We start from the raw sequence: 15,659 nt of genomic DNA, 5'->3' as shown, positions 1-15,659 counted from the left end.
TACATATATAACATAGAGGTGGGTGGGTTGCCACACCATCTCCATTGCCATCTAATCTAGTATCCAGCTGTTGCAACGTACCCTTGGCTTCAATTACAGCGCGTCAACAAAACCATTAGAAGAGGGTTATGGAAGGTTATAGACTAAAATTGAAGCCCACACCCGATTAGACAAATTTCTACACCTTAATTGCTTGGAAAACAATCAAAAATATGTCTCTCATATGCTGGTCTCTCACGGCTCCGTCTGCTCTATTCCGGGGTAGGGTTAAGCGCAGTTCAAGTGGTCAGCGCTCGATCTAACCCTTAAGCGTGTGTCTGTGTGTGAAGGGGCGCCAACTGTTCGTGCCTGTAATTTGAATTTAATAGGAATATTATTTGTTTGTTTGCCTTGTCCAGTCACGAACCCACAACGGAAGTCCACAATTTGCCCAGACTCAAGGGTTAAATTTCCAAATAAAACAAAAAATGAACAGCTAACTGGTTTTGCTGTCTTGCTTATTGTTTCGTATCATGTGATCTATTGTCAGTTGTGTTTGGATAGACCATATGAGTAGAGTTGATGGACTCCGATAGGGTTTCGCATTTGCTCAGCTAGGCAATTAAAGGGTTAGGTTTACGAGTGTATCTGTGTGTGGGTGTCTAATGGTCTTAGTGAGTGATGGGATCAAACTATGCATAGGGGCTGAATATATGCTCATAGTGCAGTCATAATTTGATATTTATAAGGCTGTTATCACATTATTAATAATTGGTAACCAAGAAGGTATAGGTATAAAAGGGAAAATATTTTGGAAGAAAGCTAGCCGGAGGAAAATTATAAAAAAAATAAAACTAGAGAAAGAGTAGATTTGTCATTGGAAAAGTAGAAAAATTTGGAAAAGCCAAACCAATCGATTTGGTGATTTTTGGGGGGAAACTAAAAAAATCGGAAAAATATTCAATCAAACAATTTTCAAACACATTTAGTTTTTAATTACCATGTAAACTCAGTATCTGTATTCCCCAAAAATCTACAAGTAGAGAGCTTTACTAGTCAGCCATTTCCCACATTTATTTCATTAATCGAACCTTTGTCCATTTGTATTATAGTTTCGGCCCTGATCTAAATAATCAACAAAATTAAGCTGCTTCCTTGAAAACCTGTCTATAACACCTTGAAAGCCCCTAGTTTGCATGTTTCGCTACAATTTTTGGGCTTGATGTCTGTTTTCCTTTAGCCTTCAGCCCTCAGTCAACCCGGGCGGACATAATTTGAAGAGTCATGAGTCAATTGCGAACCCTTTCCGCCTGTCAAATGGCTGCGAGGCAGACAGCTCGACAGACAGCCCGAATAGCAATCAAAAACATGGCGCTGCCAGCAATTTAAATAAAATGCCGCTACAAACACGCCACCTGGCGGCCGTTGTAGAAATTTTGATTAATAAAATGACGCCGACACCGACTCGAGACGACCCGTTAAATGCCTTCGCGTGACAAACGCAAACTGTCAGCCCCCACCAGGCACCGCCTCACCCCCTCCCCAATGGCTAGTTGAATGTAAACGGAACCAATACATTTGTGAGCGTAACATGCCATAAATCAAGCGATACGTTAACTTGATGATTTCGCGTTATAAACAGGCAACTTTTTATGCCACGAAAAAACTAAAAAAAAAATGAAGCAACTACATGGAGTCGGATTTGGAATACCCTACTAGATAACTGACTGCTAGACTTTTCTATTCATTTGAAAATCATGAATCAGTTGATCAATCCTAAATATCGTTGAGAAATGTTACAAATATATAAATATGAAGTTCGCCATTAAAATCCAAAAGCTTCAAGAATGAGATTGATATATCGGAACTTTAGACTTGGGTTGAATTTTAAATAGTCTTAAAAATTTTAATATAAATTTAATTCAGAATTAATATATAATAATACATATATATATGTATATCCATAAAAATATATATCATGCTATACGAACTCACATTTCCTTTTAAAAAACTCAAATACCCAATGCAAGAGCAACAAGAACACGAGCCCAAACTTTCTTGTTTATATTTTGGGGTGTACACTTAATAGTGTCCACAAATACATCCAGTCCCCCAAACACACATGCACAGTGAGAAGACGAGTCACATGTGTATTAACGGTTTTTCTAACTGCTTTTGGGCTCCTAATGCGGGGCACATTACAAAATACAAAACCAAAAAAGAACTCAAATGCTGGGCACTTTTTGGCCATTAATCAAACTATCTCACGCACACACACACACACCCATACACACGTCAATACCGAGTGCGCGCGTGTGTGTGTGCTTGTGGAGCCAATCTGTATCTTTGTATCTCTTAGCTGCAGATATTTACTTGACTCTTGATAAGCAAACGAAGAAAAAAGGCAAAAATAAGAACAGTCATGGCCATTCGTTTTTTAGCATATGCTCCCAGTAGTAAATTAAGATGCCCAAGCAAAGCAAGAAGAAGAGGAAGAAGAAGATGTACAAAAAACAATCCTAAATAGAGATGCTTTTCGTACTCTCACATGCTTCACGAGCTAACGAGAGCCGGGCCTTTAGGTTGCGACTTTTGCCGTCAGTTGACAGTTTGATTAGAATTTGACTGGAGGGCGTCGCAGTGGGGGTACAGTTGTGTTTGCGTCAACTACCAAAAAGCCAAAAACTTTCATAGGAAATGGCCCAGGACTCGGGGGAAGGCTGATTAGGTTAGCTGCGAGCTGTTTTTTTTTTTAATTTAAAACTGTGTGTGGAGATTTGTTTAACAAAAATTATCATTTTGTAGCTGTATTATATTAAATTCATGTTTAGAATTTCTTAATTCTCATTTTACGTTTAACTCCCATAGTTCGAGTATAGTTAAAGGGATTCTATTTAATGAATTCCTTCAATTCCAATCTCAAAGTGAATCCTAACCTCACTTTTTGCAAATTTTTTTAAAACTATATACTACAGTTCCATCCACATATCGAATAAGATTTCTATTTGATAAACATCTCTTTCCTTCTTCACCTTTCTCGAGAAGCCAGATATGTCGAAAATTGAGCAATCGCCAGTAGTGGACCTCACGCTGATGAAACTGTTTAGATAAAACAAAAATGAACGCTTAAAAAAATACATGCTGAAGATGCAGAGGGTAAAAAAGGACAAACGGACATTACGTGCGGCTTGTCTGGCGTGCGGGCAAATAAAAAATCACATTAGAAACACACGTTGCCATCAACACTTCAAGCGAAACTCGTCGTGTAATAAATGATCTATGTAATAGACCTATCTGCGTCTGTGTGTGTGTGTGTGTGTGGCCGAAGAGAAAAAGTTTGTCCATAATGCTTTTATCTGCGACAGGCCAAGTGTCCAACTGCCCGCCCCCACATCTTCTCCTCCAACAGTCCGACAGCGAGGTGTGGCGTGGTCTTTCATTTTTTTAGGCAAATTTCGATTGTGTGCATTAGATTAGCAGGAGTTAGGCTTAGGTGTGGGTGTTGTGTGCTGGCCACATTATAAGGGTGTAAATAAAAATATTAACACTAAACCCACATCCAAACATACACACACACACACATGACACACACGGCACACACGCACACCCCAATCAGAGAAAGTTACCCCCAGCCAAGCGACACTCGAGATTTGCCTCTTCGCCATTTGGGAGCACATGCATTAGCATCTTATGGTTGCGGATTCGATTTGCGCTTTGCTTTTTTGTTTTCGGGAAGCTCTTTGCCATTTAAATTGAGTAATCACTGGGGGGCAAAAGTTTTGCTCGTGCAGCACCCACTCACCCTCCTTTAGCTGTCTTTTTCGCTGAGTAGGCGCTGTGGCACATGTGATGCAAATGAATGATTGGACTTGAATCGAGACTAGGGCAGGAACCGACTATTAGCTCAATTGGTAGCAGCTTTGACAGAAGCTATGATGAACTGAGTCGACTATGGCCGACTGCGAAGTGCGCTGCACACGGCTAACCCAGATACTCTTACATGTGTGGATGTACTTCTGTATTATCTACATATTTCTATTATCATATCAATACTGTAGAAAGTGATGAGAAAGTTATTAGCTACATTTAAGATTGCCTCAAGCTTATAGAAGGACAACAAATCATGTATGTAGAAAGTTTGACCTGATTGTCTGCTACCGATATATAAAGTTAATGCCCTATGCAAGCAGTCTGTATATGCTTATCACAAAGTCAATTGCATCCAAATGGGATAGGTGTCCATACATAAATCCACATGGCAAGTAGATGATCGTATTGTATAATAGACAGACGGACCTAGGCAAAACGACTCAGCTCCATTTCTTCCTTTTATATTGACACGAGCGCATTCAAAATCAAATCTATAAAGAAATTTATTTTAATATAGATATGAATATAACCATATTATGATATTTCAATTGACTTGCGGTTCATAGCAGCCCGTGCTGCTTACATATGAATGCCATAAGGGCCATGTCACGCAGCTCCAGGGTGACCCGCTGGCGGTGCATGGTCATCATATAGGAGTCCTGGAAGCGTTGCGTCAAGAACATCTCTGTTGCCGTTTGCAGCGCCTCCAAGGCGCCCATTGTGATGCGAAAATGCGGCTCACAGTCACACCTCTCGAGCATAATCTCGCGAACCACCCGGCCAAAGGATATGCGTGGAATCATAAAATTAGGCGTACGCTGCAGCAGACGAACTTCGCGTTTGAACTTCTGCGCTCGTCTGAAAGGATTCGATTGCTTGCGGCGCTTTGAACTTGTTGGTTCGAGTGGACGCTCCGGTTCTACTGCACACGCTGGTTCTGGTGGACACTCTGGATCTAGTGGAAACACTGGTTCTTGTGGACACGGCAACGTCGGTAAAAGTCCTTTCCTAATTGAAGGATTTGCTGGACAAACAGCAACAACGTCTTCCTCTTCGTTGTCATTAATTCCGTCTGCATTCTTTGATTTATCTAAGTGCTTCTGTTGCTTGCGAGTCGTGGAGCAGCGTGGAACTCCATCAAGTCCAAACGCAATAGACAAGTCCGATCCGGAGTCATCAGAATTTGGCAAACCAGACCGACGCATATTATGAGAATGATTTTATGGTTTTTTAACGTCACTGTTAAAAGATTTTCGTTACACAATACTTTCAGTGCTGTAAATGTTTGAAAACTGTAATGAAGTGAACGGCGTTCACTCGCAGCTTAACCTTTTGGAGCACAGCTAGAAAAGTGAGCGATTCAAGCGAAATTAAAAAATTTAATTTTTGTGTAAATATTGTGTTGAAAATTGATAAAAAATAGATACATATATAATAATTGAATTAGTGGCATTCAAAAGTAAATCAAGTAAAGTGATCATATAAAATACTTTCAATATAATATACATATTTGCAAAATTTAACCAAAGAATTTTTTACGTAAGTGCAGTGTTGAAAATGATTGGAAGTTTATCAAATGAATGGTGTTCACCCGCAATACAATTACAGTGAAAGAGTTCACTATGCGGCTGTTAATCCATTTGAAATAAGCTAATTTTTTATTATTTTGTGCGTTTAAATAATAATAAAGTGTACGAATTAAGTGCGCCTTTAGTTAATTTCAAAATGTTGTAAGTTACCAGAAATTTAATAGTATTTGTTGTGGTTTTTTTTTGCAATTCATAATCGTAAAATTTTCATATGCATTTACGTGTGTGTGTGAGTACGTGACATAATTTTTTCATGTCAAAAAAAAAGTCCCACATGTTATTGGGCATTTATATGTGTATATGTTGGAGGAATTTTTTAAGCAATATGTGTGTTTGTGCTTATGTAAATGTGTGCCGTGATGCTTGTGTGATTTTCAATCTTGCCTCTCGCTCTAGCGCGTATGAGAGTGCATTAAGCGCTAAATAAAAAATCCCAATTGGAATGTCGTAGCACATTCGACAGCGCAAGCCAATGTGAGTAAAGTAAAACTAATATTTATTGAATTGAAAATGCGGGATTGTTTTCTAATAAAATCAGTCATCAGTTTTGTTCGTTGCCCTTTCCCTGAAGCTTTTGCTATAATAATTATTGTCCAGTCAGCCTTCGCATTTACTGTACCTATGCATCGGATAATTCACCTGAGACCAATATAGCATTAAAGATAGCTGCCTAATCCCCTAGTGTAGATCACCTGGACTCTCACAAATCAAGTGCATTACTTGTCGAAATTGAATCCTTCGGTCGTGCCCAAGTCCCTTGCCAATCCCCTATAGCAATCGCACAATTACGAGCCATGAGCTGGTGAAATTTGGAACGCACGAATGACTTTACCAAAAAGGATTAAAGCCGGCCAAATTAACCGAGAGCCGAGCTCACAATAATTGCTGCTGCGTCTGAGTGTTTTTTTAAGCCACCCACACAGACAGGACCCTCCGGGCTAAGTTAAGTAAACAGTTTAGCCGAGAGAGAGAGGTTACTTGCAAAATTAAAAAAATAGATGAGAAGAGAAGTGAGGAGGGTAAGAATGTTGAGTCTGCGTCTTGGGACAGCCTTTGTTTGTTCTAATTAAAACGGCGCAGGCGTGGAAAATGCAACGTCATGAGAACTGCAACATGGACGTTGTCTATATGGAGAGCTGTACGTACTTAATGCCAGTCAGCTAGGTAGCAGAAACTGTATCTGATTTACATTTCTCTTGTTTGCATAATGCAAAATATTTGCCCATTGTTCGCATGTCAGCGAGCAGCAGGCATCAGGCATCAGGCATGAGGCAGCAGGCGTTGCAGCTAAGAAGATTCGCAATGCCAGCGTGGCTCGAACCCGTGACCACCAAGAATGTGGCCGGTCCTTTGCTTTGCATACGATTTGCTGCTACTATTCAGTGTCCTGTCCAAGGTCCTGCGGCGTGTGAACGTCTCCCTACTGCTTTGCTGCCCAGGCAGTCATCTACTTTTTCCGCACTATTTTAAATGATAATTTTTAGAGAAATGTTTTTTAAATCGGCCGGGTCATGGACCAAGGTCAAGTGCTTGAGATGTGCCAAAAAATTGGTTTCTTTTTCTTTTCTCTATTTTTTTTTTTATGTATATATTGTTTTGCAGAGGTAGGCATAATATTTTGATATTTTGCATATGTTGTCCAGGACCTTGGGGTCAAGTTTTTAAGTGGCGAAAAACTGTGAGAAATGCAATTTATATTTGGAAGTTCTTGGAAGTTTTAGATCAAGAGATTAAGTGATCTTATTTGAGCTGGGTTTGATATCTTTGAATTTAAAAAGAATTTGAATGGAAAAAGAAGGGCGGTATTTTAATCTGATAAATATATATATTAAAAATACAATATCTCATGTACAGTGAAGTCTGTTAATTTTCGCCTCTATTGAAATTCTCAAATAAGAAAACCACTATAGATTTATATATTGTTTAGTATTGTATTGTTTAGTATATTATATTTTAATATATATTATTTGAATGAACATATATTTGCTTTTTTATAATATATTTAATATATCTTTCAGTACAAGTGCAAAAAAGAAAATATATTTTTCCAGAAGATGACTTTATTTAACAATCTTTTATATGTATGTATGTACATTCGGATCGGCCTAGAAAAAGTGTCATCCGACATTGTGCAAAGCTTTTTGCTTCTTTTATGCTGTATTGTGTGAATGCACTCGCTGTGTAGTTGCTTGCATTTGAGTGGAATATTTTACATTTTTTTTTTCAAATTCTTTTGCAAGTATTTCTCATATGCATTTTCATAATGTTGCATTTGCTGACCAGTTTTTGTCCCCCTTTTATTTTTATATACATATATATATTTTTTTTTTGCATAAAACCGTTCGTTCAACCCCCTTGGCAGCATGCCACATTTGCCATATAAATAACCGACAGATGAGGAGGACAGAGGAACGGGGCTGGCCCTTTACTTTGCATTTTGCAGAACATTTTTGGCATGGAAATTATGAAAATGGGAAATGGGAAGTAGAAAAACATGCAAATGGCGCGCTAAACGAGAATGCTAGATGAAAACATTGTTTGGCCAAAGCGCCAGGCGCAGCACACTGACACGCACACACTAACACACATATATATACAAAAGGGATATGTAAGGATATGCAAGGATATGCATGCATGCAATCAGTCACAAAAATGCCGGCCTTTGTTTGCAGCCTCTGAATAAAGTCCAAGGGATAGAAAATCATCATCAACAGGAAAATGGGAAATGGAAAACAGAAACAGGGGTAGCTCAGGCTTGGGGTCATCGAGAGGTCAGCAACGGGATTTTCATGCTATTGTTGACAAGGGATGCAATACACACACACATACACACTCACACATATTGTAGCTACCATGCAATTTTTGCCTGCTTTTTGGGCAATTTTCACATTGTTTTTTGTTGACTATTGAAATTTGGAAATTTTGTTGCATTTGATACAATTTTTATTTTTATTTTTAATTTTTTATCTGTCTCCATGCAAAGGAGCTACAACAAGGATGAGGTTAAGGAAGCTGCCTGCCAGGCACGCGACGTGTTGCATCAAAACAAGCCGAGACAAACTATGGCACGCGTTGCAACCATTTTTTAGTGGCACGAACCGCCCTCAAAGGTTTTTTTCTTATTTATTGCTATACTCTTGAAAAGAGTCGTTTGGTTTGAATACTAAATGTGTAACGGTTAGCTGAATCAAACCAAAATTGATAATTAGATTAAATTTTAAAAAATAATATAATATTGAGTTAGTTAGCTATAAATTAAACTAATAAGCTACAAAATTATTTAATTACTAAAGTAAAATAATAATTTTGCGAGTTAGCTTATATTAAATTAAATTTATCAACCTTTCCGAGTCTTGTACTATTAAAATCACCAACTATTTATTATAAAGGCCTAGATAAATTGTTAAAGAATGTTTTCTGTGTTTCGCTGAACAGCCAATAATGTTTTCAAAATTTATTCAAATTAATAAATGAAATTCAACAAATTAATAATTAATATTTTCTGTTTTTCTGGCTAAAGAACAGATTTATTGGAGACTCATTTTATATAGTCGCTAGAGTATTTAATCTTCGACTCAGCACAATATCTAACGTGTATTATTTGTTTGTTATTTTTTCTTGCTCTTTCTCTCTTTTTTGTTCGTTCTTTAATCGGATCTGCATATGTTGTGTAAATTGATATAGCACGTCCCGCTCGACAGGATCATGCTGCTGCGCCGCATATGTGCATTTTATTCGTTTGCTGCCGAAACACGCGCCATTTTGACTTTAACCCCAAACGTGTGCGAGTGTGTGTGCGAGGGCTGCACAAGCTGGGGGTGGGTGTATGGCCGAAAAGGGGTGGCACATTATGCATAAGCGCAAGGGTTGCTCTATCTCTCTATATAGCGTGCTGCATATGGCGACGCTTTGTCATGCATATCGAACTGCGAGGGCTATGTCCATTTAATCCAGCTCCTGGCGGCCATTGGCAATTGTCAGCGCTCACTCATCCTGGCCATTATTGGCCCTGGCTCAGGTCATGGCACATTAATTGCACTTTTATGCCGTAATTTTTATTGATTTCTGCCGTGTCGATTCCACTTAATGCTTTCGCTTTGCATAATATGAGTATATAGACAAATTTCAATATTAACTTCCAGCTGTCAACGTTGTTTTTTTCATTTTTGTTCAATATATGCAAATATGCTATCAGAAAAGTTGAAGAACTTTCTCTGGATAGTGACTTACTTAACAATAGTTAATATAATTATGTTTAACAACAAAGAAATATTATTTTAAATTATTTTCTATTCTCTCTCTGCCTCTGCAGTGCTAAATTTTATTTTTGTTTTTAGTATTTAAGTATATGAATATGTTATTTTTTCCTTCTACTAGTTTTATGAGAAAAACTCTCCAAAATACGTTTCCACCCCAATTGCAAATTCGTAAATCTGTCATATCAAACAAGACTCAAATTTTAATTCCCAGTTAGAACCCCTACAAATGTTGCGTGTTTCCTTGACCGGCTTTGCATGATGCGATGCATTTCTTATAACAATTGCTATTATACCTTGATCCCTACTCCCCAACCTCTCGTGATTGTCCTTCTAGAACTTTGTCAATGTCTTGCCTTGACAATAGGCGATTTTCGGGGTATTTCGTTTATGGCATTTCGAAAGATTTCTAACGGTCATTTACGCTAGCTGAATTCTATGCAAAGTAAATTTAACTGTCACTCAACCAAGGGGTTGCTTGTTGCTTGTTACTAGGAGTTTGGGAGACGATCGTTGCCAGCAGTTAAAAAGTTTTTATCTTTTCTTGCGTAATGCTTGATTTCATATACATATACCAATGGGAGGTTTGTTGTCGATTATCATTCATTCATTTATTCTGTAATGGAATGAATGAAAGGAAAAACGAATAAATTTTAATAATAAGTAAAATCCACCCAGCTTTTAACAAAAACTATGAGATTTGATTCTTTTCTGTTCAACTACTCATTGAAATACTTCAAATCTTTTTATTCTTTATCAATTTTAATATTATTTTAACATAATACAAATATGTCATGATCAGATTCAGTACTCCGTGAAAGGAGTTGCAAACAGTCCAAGGGTCTTAACGAGTAAACTCATAACTACATGTTAAGTTTATCCACCGTGTAACTGGCTTACAACCAACTGCAGTCTAAACATTTTTAATGCCCAACAATTAGCCGAAAAGCAAGCGATCGCACTTATAAAAATGCCGCTCCCTTAAGAATCCCATCAATATTTCATACATCATAAAAAAAGAGAGAAGACAAGATAATAAAATTGCTAAAAATATCAAAACAAAATAAAAAACGAAAGCACGCGACAGAAGCGAGCGAAGAGGATGCCAAAAGGAAGGCAGGAGCCCCTACTTAAAAAAAGATGCTGCAAGCGAGAGACACGCAGCCAAAGCCTATAAAAAATCCTATTAAAAAGACGCACACACCAATACGAAAATACAACCAAACAAACAACCAACAGGCGGATCGATGGCGCATTAAAAAGGAGATTTACCTATAAAAAAAGGTAGACAGCAGATGAGAAGAGACCGAGGCCAACAAAATTGATAGGGAAAGCAACAGCAAGGGCGACAAACAGGATGACAGCAGAAGCAAACCGCTCAAAACGTCTGCCTGGCACGAGAGAAGTTAAAGAAGCTGCAAGCATCTCATCTCCTCTCTCTTTTTTAGGGAGCATAAAAAAAAAATTGAGGGTCGGCCGCAGCACGCGACTAGGAGAAGAGATCCAGACTCCTTGAAAGATCCTCATTTGCTTGCATACCTGGAGGACTGCACTTTGAACGCGCGCCGGATTCGATTTTTTGTAAATTTTTTCCCATTTTTTGTGAAGCGCAGCTGCTACTGAAAGATACAGAGCGTGATAGAGGGAGAGAGAGACAGTGATGCTGCAGAGGGGCAATAGTTGGGCGACATTTTGAAGTGTTCATTAGTCGCACATTTACATATCCAAATTGTCAGCTAGGTTAGGGCCGGAGGGGCGCACACGAAGAGGCATGCGACGCGTGTCTTGCGGCTTTTAATTGCTGTCAGCTTTGTGGGGACAACTGCAGAGAGCGCGTGAAAGTGTGCCAGAGGGAGGGAGGGGAATTAATGTGTTGCACACTTCGTTTGACATTCGAGTGGCTGCATCAGAGCCTGCAACACCTCCCCCACACACAGCCACACTTGCAACTCCCCTCGGTCTGTGTTTTTTGTGCGCTCCTTTTGTTTGATTTGTCATTTGATCGCCAACACAGTTGGCGCGATTAAAAAATTAAGTTTCCCCCCATTGAAAATAAGAAAAGTGTCGGCATTGTTTTTCTTAGAGTTCGCTGACTTCTTCGCTGGCAGACTTTGTGGTTTGATGAGTGCAACCACGTGGCACGGGCACGGGCCGAGGATGGGACCGGAGCTCGGGCGATTGGAGAGGGAGCTCTTTGGTGTTGATGTTGACTAATGTCGGCATTTCGACTAGGGCCAGATCACCTAACTTGGTTGTTAATCATTTAAAATAGTTTTGATATATGATGCAAAGATAAGCTACATATATCTGGCTACCCAGTTATCTACATACAGAATACAGATATTTTTGAAAGGTGACTTAAACGAAATCTCTGATTTGAATAAAATTACTTTTTGTAAAAGCAACAATTAATCTGCCATGATGAAGGAAAGCTTTTGCTGTGTAGAATTGTATTTAACATAATTTATAATAATGTAAACCATTTAAGAGAAGTATCATTTTGGTGAAGTCCATTGTTATTCCTCTTTCTTTTCTGTTATTCTTTTCTTCAGAGTTATTTCTATCTATAATTAAGATAAGAAGTATTCGAAATTATCCCTTGCTATATTGCTATCTAAAACAATGATAATATTCAAATACAGTAAAGGGTTTTTGCTAGTGATATCTAAAACTACAATCATGTCAATATTTCATGATCAAACGCAATTGAGCTAAATAAAATTTTGTTTAGTTTCTTTCAACTATTTTGAATCTTTACTTTCACTCTTGTTTCTTTCCCTTTTTGTTTTCACTGTGAAAAAGCAACTCGTAACAACTTTTCAGTCGACTTCGATGACGAATTGTGCCAACACACGCCAGGACAGCCCTCATATGGTGTTTCGAAATCGTCCTGGCATTCTTATGGCTTTCTATGACAGGATCTGAGGGGATCTAGGAGTCGGAGTCAGGGTAGGGGTAGGGGTAGGAGCTACTGGGTCCGTGGGGTGCTCGGCGTTTTTTCTATAGTTTCTACACACAAAAACACATTTTTAAAAATTGTTGTTGCTATTGTTGCGTCAGCGAGAGGTCCTTTGTGTATTATCCTTTGTGCCACTCGGTTTCTCTCTCTCTCTCTCTCTCTCTCTCTCTCTGTTTGTGAGTGAATGTGTACGTGTGTGTGTGCGGACGGGGCCAAAGGTTATCTAGGCGACATATAACGGCATGAGGCAGTCAGCGCACAGCTGCCGTTTCGTCATGTCCTGCGTGTGAGCACTGCCGTTTTATATGCCCCGACTGTGCTCCACATCGAGGCTCCACAACAGAATGTCAGAAATATGGAAAACCTGCCGCGTAATCCGCCGGCCGATGGCAAAAGCGAAAAATCATGCAATTTTTGTTTGTTCTATATTATGAGGGAATTTTGCCTGCCGTTCGGCTCATTAAAATTGTCAGTTCAGGGTGCGTCCATCAAATGGACAAGCACTACGAGTCTGTAGCATCCTTTTTGGCCAGTCAGTTCTTTTGGCTGTTCATTTTTGGCGGCATTTGTAGGTCACTCGCTGACCTACACTGACCAGCTGTCGTGTCCAGAGTGCTGTGTGCTGTGCCATTTTCGTCGGGGGTTGCTCTAAAGGGATATGGATACGCTGGTCATGCGAATTGAAGGTAGCCGCCGACTGACCATGTTGTGCGTGTCCTTGCAGCAGGCGTTGGGCAACATATACGAGTCATCTAATTGCGACTGCTGGTCGAAGGGGTTGCTACCCATGTGAAAGGCTACTATATATACAGAGTTATATATAGAGAAAGAAAATGGGCTTATGTAAAAACTCACCCGCTCCTCGTAATCATTATTGTTCTGACTGTTATCCTGTCTGCCTCCCCAGGCAGCACCCGCAAGTGCTGCAGCTCAAAAATTAACGCATTTTCATTTGGAAAATCAATGAAATTTTCATTTTTTGTTGCGCTATATTGTATTGTTTTCATTTTTTTTTTTTTTTTTTGCAAATCCTTTCGTTGCGCACGTGCTCAGTTATCCTGGCAGAGCTCAACCCTACAATCAACCACGCACGAGCTGACAGGCCCCTTTTGTGCGCCTGTCGTCGTTTCCCTTTGCTCTCCTCTTTTTTGTATCAATTTGCAATTTTTTTCACCCATTTTCAAGTTGGTTTCCACAACTCTTCCTTGATTGAGCCCCTCGCTTTAATGAAGGGGCGCGGCTGTGATTTCGAGCTAGTTTGCCAAGCGTGACATGAAATTCGATTTTTTTTTTAGTTTTTATTGCCAATTTCAGTTTTTTCGTGTATTTTTGAACGATTTTGTTTGGTGTTTTGGTTTCATCTGCCAAAAGGATAAGCGAAAGGGTGCGCGTGTCCTTTATGTGTCACACTTGATTATTGGGCCACCCCTAACACTGCGAAATTTAAAGTGTGAAAGGTGTTCGAAACAGTTTTTAAGTTTCCCAAAATGGGGTTGTTTTTAACGAAAAACAATTTGGGAGTATGTCAGCTGTATTTTTTATGGATACAAACTACTTACCAAGAGATTTTACTTTTGAAAAAAAGGATAAAACTGTATGATATTTTTTTTAACAATATTGATTTATATTGAAAAAAAATATATATATATATATATATAATAATAATAAAATTGCAAATTGACTTTTCATAATATATCTATATAGTTATGTAAATATAGAGCTATCATATATTTTCTTACCTCCATTTATAGGTAAATATACAATTTATAGATATTATTTATGTTCTGCTTCTAAAAATTTATATCATTTGAATACACAATTTTGAATTTGTACTTTTTACTTTTGTGCACTGAAATATGTGCCACCTGAAAAATTTTTGGTTTTTAATCGACTGCGGATATTATTTAAGCCGCGTAAAAGCCCAGAGGGCCATTTGTCGGTCGTCTTTATTTTTTTTTTTGGCAGCGTCTCGACCATTAGGCTTAAGAAAAATTGTCAACGGCTCCGAAGGACTACAATGCGATACGAGAGCCGAAGGATGCGCAGCGAGGCGAAATAAAATTAATTTTCGGAGCGCGAGAGAAGTGGAGAAAAAAATTAACAAAAAAGTAAGCAGTAGAAAGCAAAACAGTTTTTCATTTACCCCAGCCGAGGCAGTGCCGAGAGTGACGTCCACCTTCGCTTTTCTATTGCCCCTTGCTTAGCCTACTTGAGTACTTGCTGGGCTTGGCACGCCCCCTTCGTAGCCTCTGGTCCTAAAAATCTTTTTGGTAGCCCGTTGCCCCCTTTGTAAAAAATTAGATTCATTTGTGCGCGCTTGCTTTATTATTTAAATTCTTGCGTTATTTTTCTAAATTTTCGTCCTGCTTCTCGTTGTCCAGCAACGCTGTGCTTCTTCTTGTTTTTGTTATTGTTGTTCTACGAGTGGTCCACAGCGGAAAAAAACAGCAGTGCCGGAATTTTAATGGAAAATGCCGCCAAAGTAGAAAAAAATGTTTAAGCAAACAAAGACTTGAAAACTGGGAGGCTGTTTAAGCTGCTTTCAACTCGAAGGACACACGCTCTAAAAAGGATGTGCCGGACGCAGCAGCCGCGTAAATTGAAAGCCGCGTCGCTCGCTATCTGCCCGCCCGGTGTCGTTGACGCGGGCAGCTGTGGGCGTGGCACATGACATGAATGCCCGGCGGCTCATTTCAAGTGAAAAATGAGCAAAAAATGAAATGAAACAATGGATGAGTGAGCGGGCGCCCGGGCCATAGATAGAGCTAGCCAGGACGAACACGTAGATGAAGAAGATTCCAGCGAGAATGAAAATCGTGGCCAATTTTAATTTTTCTATCTCGCTGCTTACATTTCTAATGGGCATTTTTCGGTGGGTTAATGTGCTGTTAGGGTGAAAGCTAAAGAAAGACGAAGCAGTAGAGGAAGAGAATCCTCCCCCCACACTCACCCACTGTGCTAGCATTTGCACGGCAGCTAAAAGTTTAGCCTACCGGGCCCCACGCT

The 15,659-nt window shown here is 39.2% G+C and overlaps 1 protein-coding gene and 2 long non-coding RNA genes across 5 annotated transcripts; all 3 read right to left on the bottom strand.

The window, feature by feature from the left end:
* Nucleotides 1-4,268: 4,268 nt before the first annotated feature.
* LOC6580849 (histone H3-like centromeric protein cid) lies at nucleotides 4,269-5,278 on the bottom strand. Its single transcript, XM_002006612.3, has 2 exons — nucleotides 4,433-5,278; nucleotides 4,269-4,340 (listed from the first exon to the last, which is right to left on the bottom strand). Exons 1-2 carry the CDS (start codon nucleotides 5,052-5,054, stop codon nucleotides 4,309-4,311), a joined length of 654 nt encoding a protein of 217 aa, XP_002006648.2. The 5' UTR covers nucleotides 5,055-5,278; the 3' UTR covers nucleotides 4,269-4,308.
* A 7,786-nt stretch (nucleotides 5,279-13,064) lies between these two features.
* LOC122757801 lies at nucleotides 13,065-14,430 on the bottom strand. Of its 3 annotated transcripts, none has more exons than XR_006357967.1 (3): nucleotides 14,393-14,430; nucleotides 13,509-14,087; nucleotides 13,065-13,453 (listed from the first exon to the last, which is right to left on the bottom strand). It is a non-coding gene; the product is annotated as an uncharacterized LOC122757801 (long non-coding RNA). The 3 variants fall into 3 exon arrangements; XR_006357968.1 differs by having other exon boundaries at nucleotides 13,509-13,906; XR_006357966.1 differs by lacking the exon at nucleotides 14,393-14,430 and having other exon boundaries at nucleotides 13,509-14,232.
* Nucleotides 14,431-14,526: 96 nt separating this feature from the next.
* On the bottom strand, nucleotides 14,527-15,032 carry LOC116804102. Its single transcript, XR_004364126.2, has 2 exons — nucleotides 14,797-15,032; nucleotides 14,527-14,665 (listed from the first exon to the last, which is right to left on the bottom strand). It is a non-coding gene; the product is annotated as an uncharacterized LOC116804102 (long non-coding RNA).
* Between the last annotated feature and the right edge of the window lie 627 nt (nucleotides 15,033-15,659).

Source organism: Drosophila mojavensis, unplaced genomic scaffold (assembly GCF_018153725.1).
Source record: "Drosophila mojavensis isolate 15081-1352.22 unplaced genomic scaffold, ASM1815372v1 contig_81, whole genome shotgun sequence".
Taxonomy (NCBI): domain Eukaryota; kingdom Metazoa; phylum Arthropoda; class Insecta; order Diptera; family Drosophilidae; genus Drosophila; species Drosophila mojavensis.
This window is presented reverse-complemented; position numbering and strand designations above follow the sequence as displayed.

Bases quoted from the DNA above. Each gene is read 5' to 3' on its own strand.
- LOC6580849 (XM_002006612.3), bottom strand. From the start codon at position 5,054: ATGCGTCGGTCTGGTTTGCCAAATTCTGATGACTCCGGATCGGACTTG. The intron at 4,341-4,432 runs GTAAGCAGCACG...ATTTCTTTATAG, and splicing joins GGCCCTTATGGCATTCATAT to ATTTGATTTTGAATGCGCTC.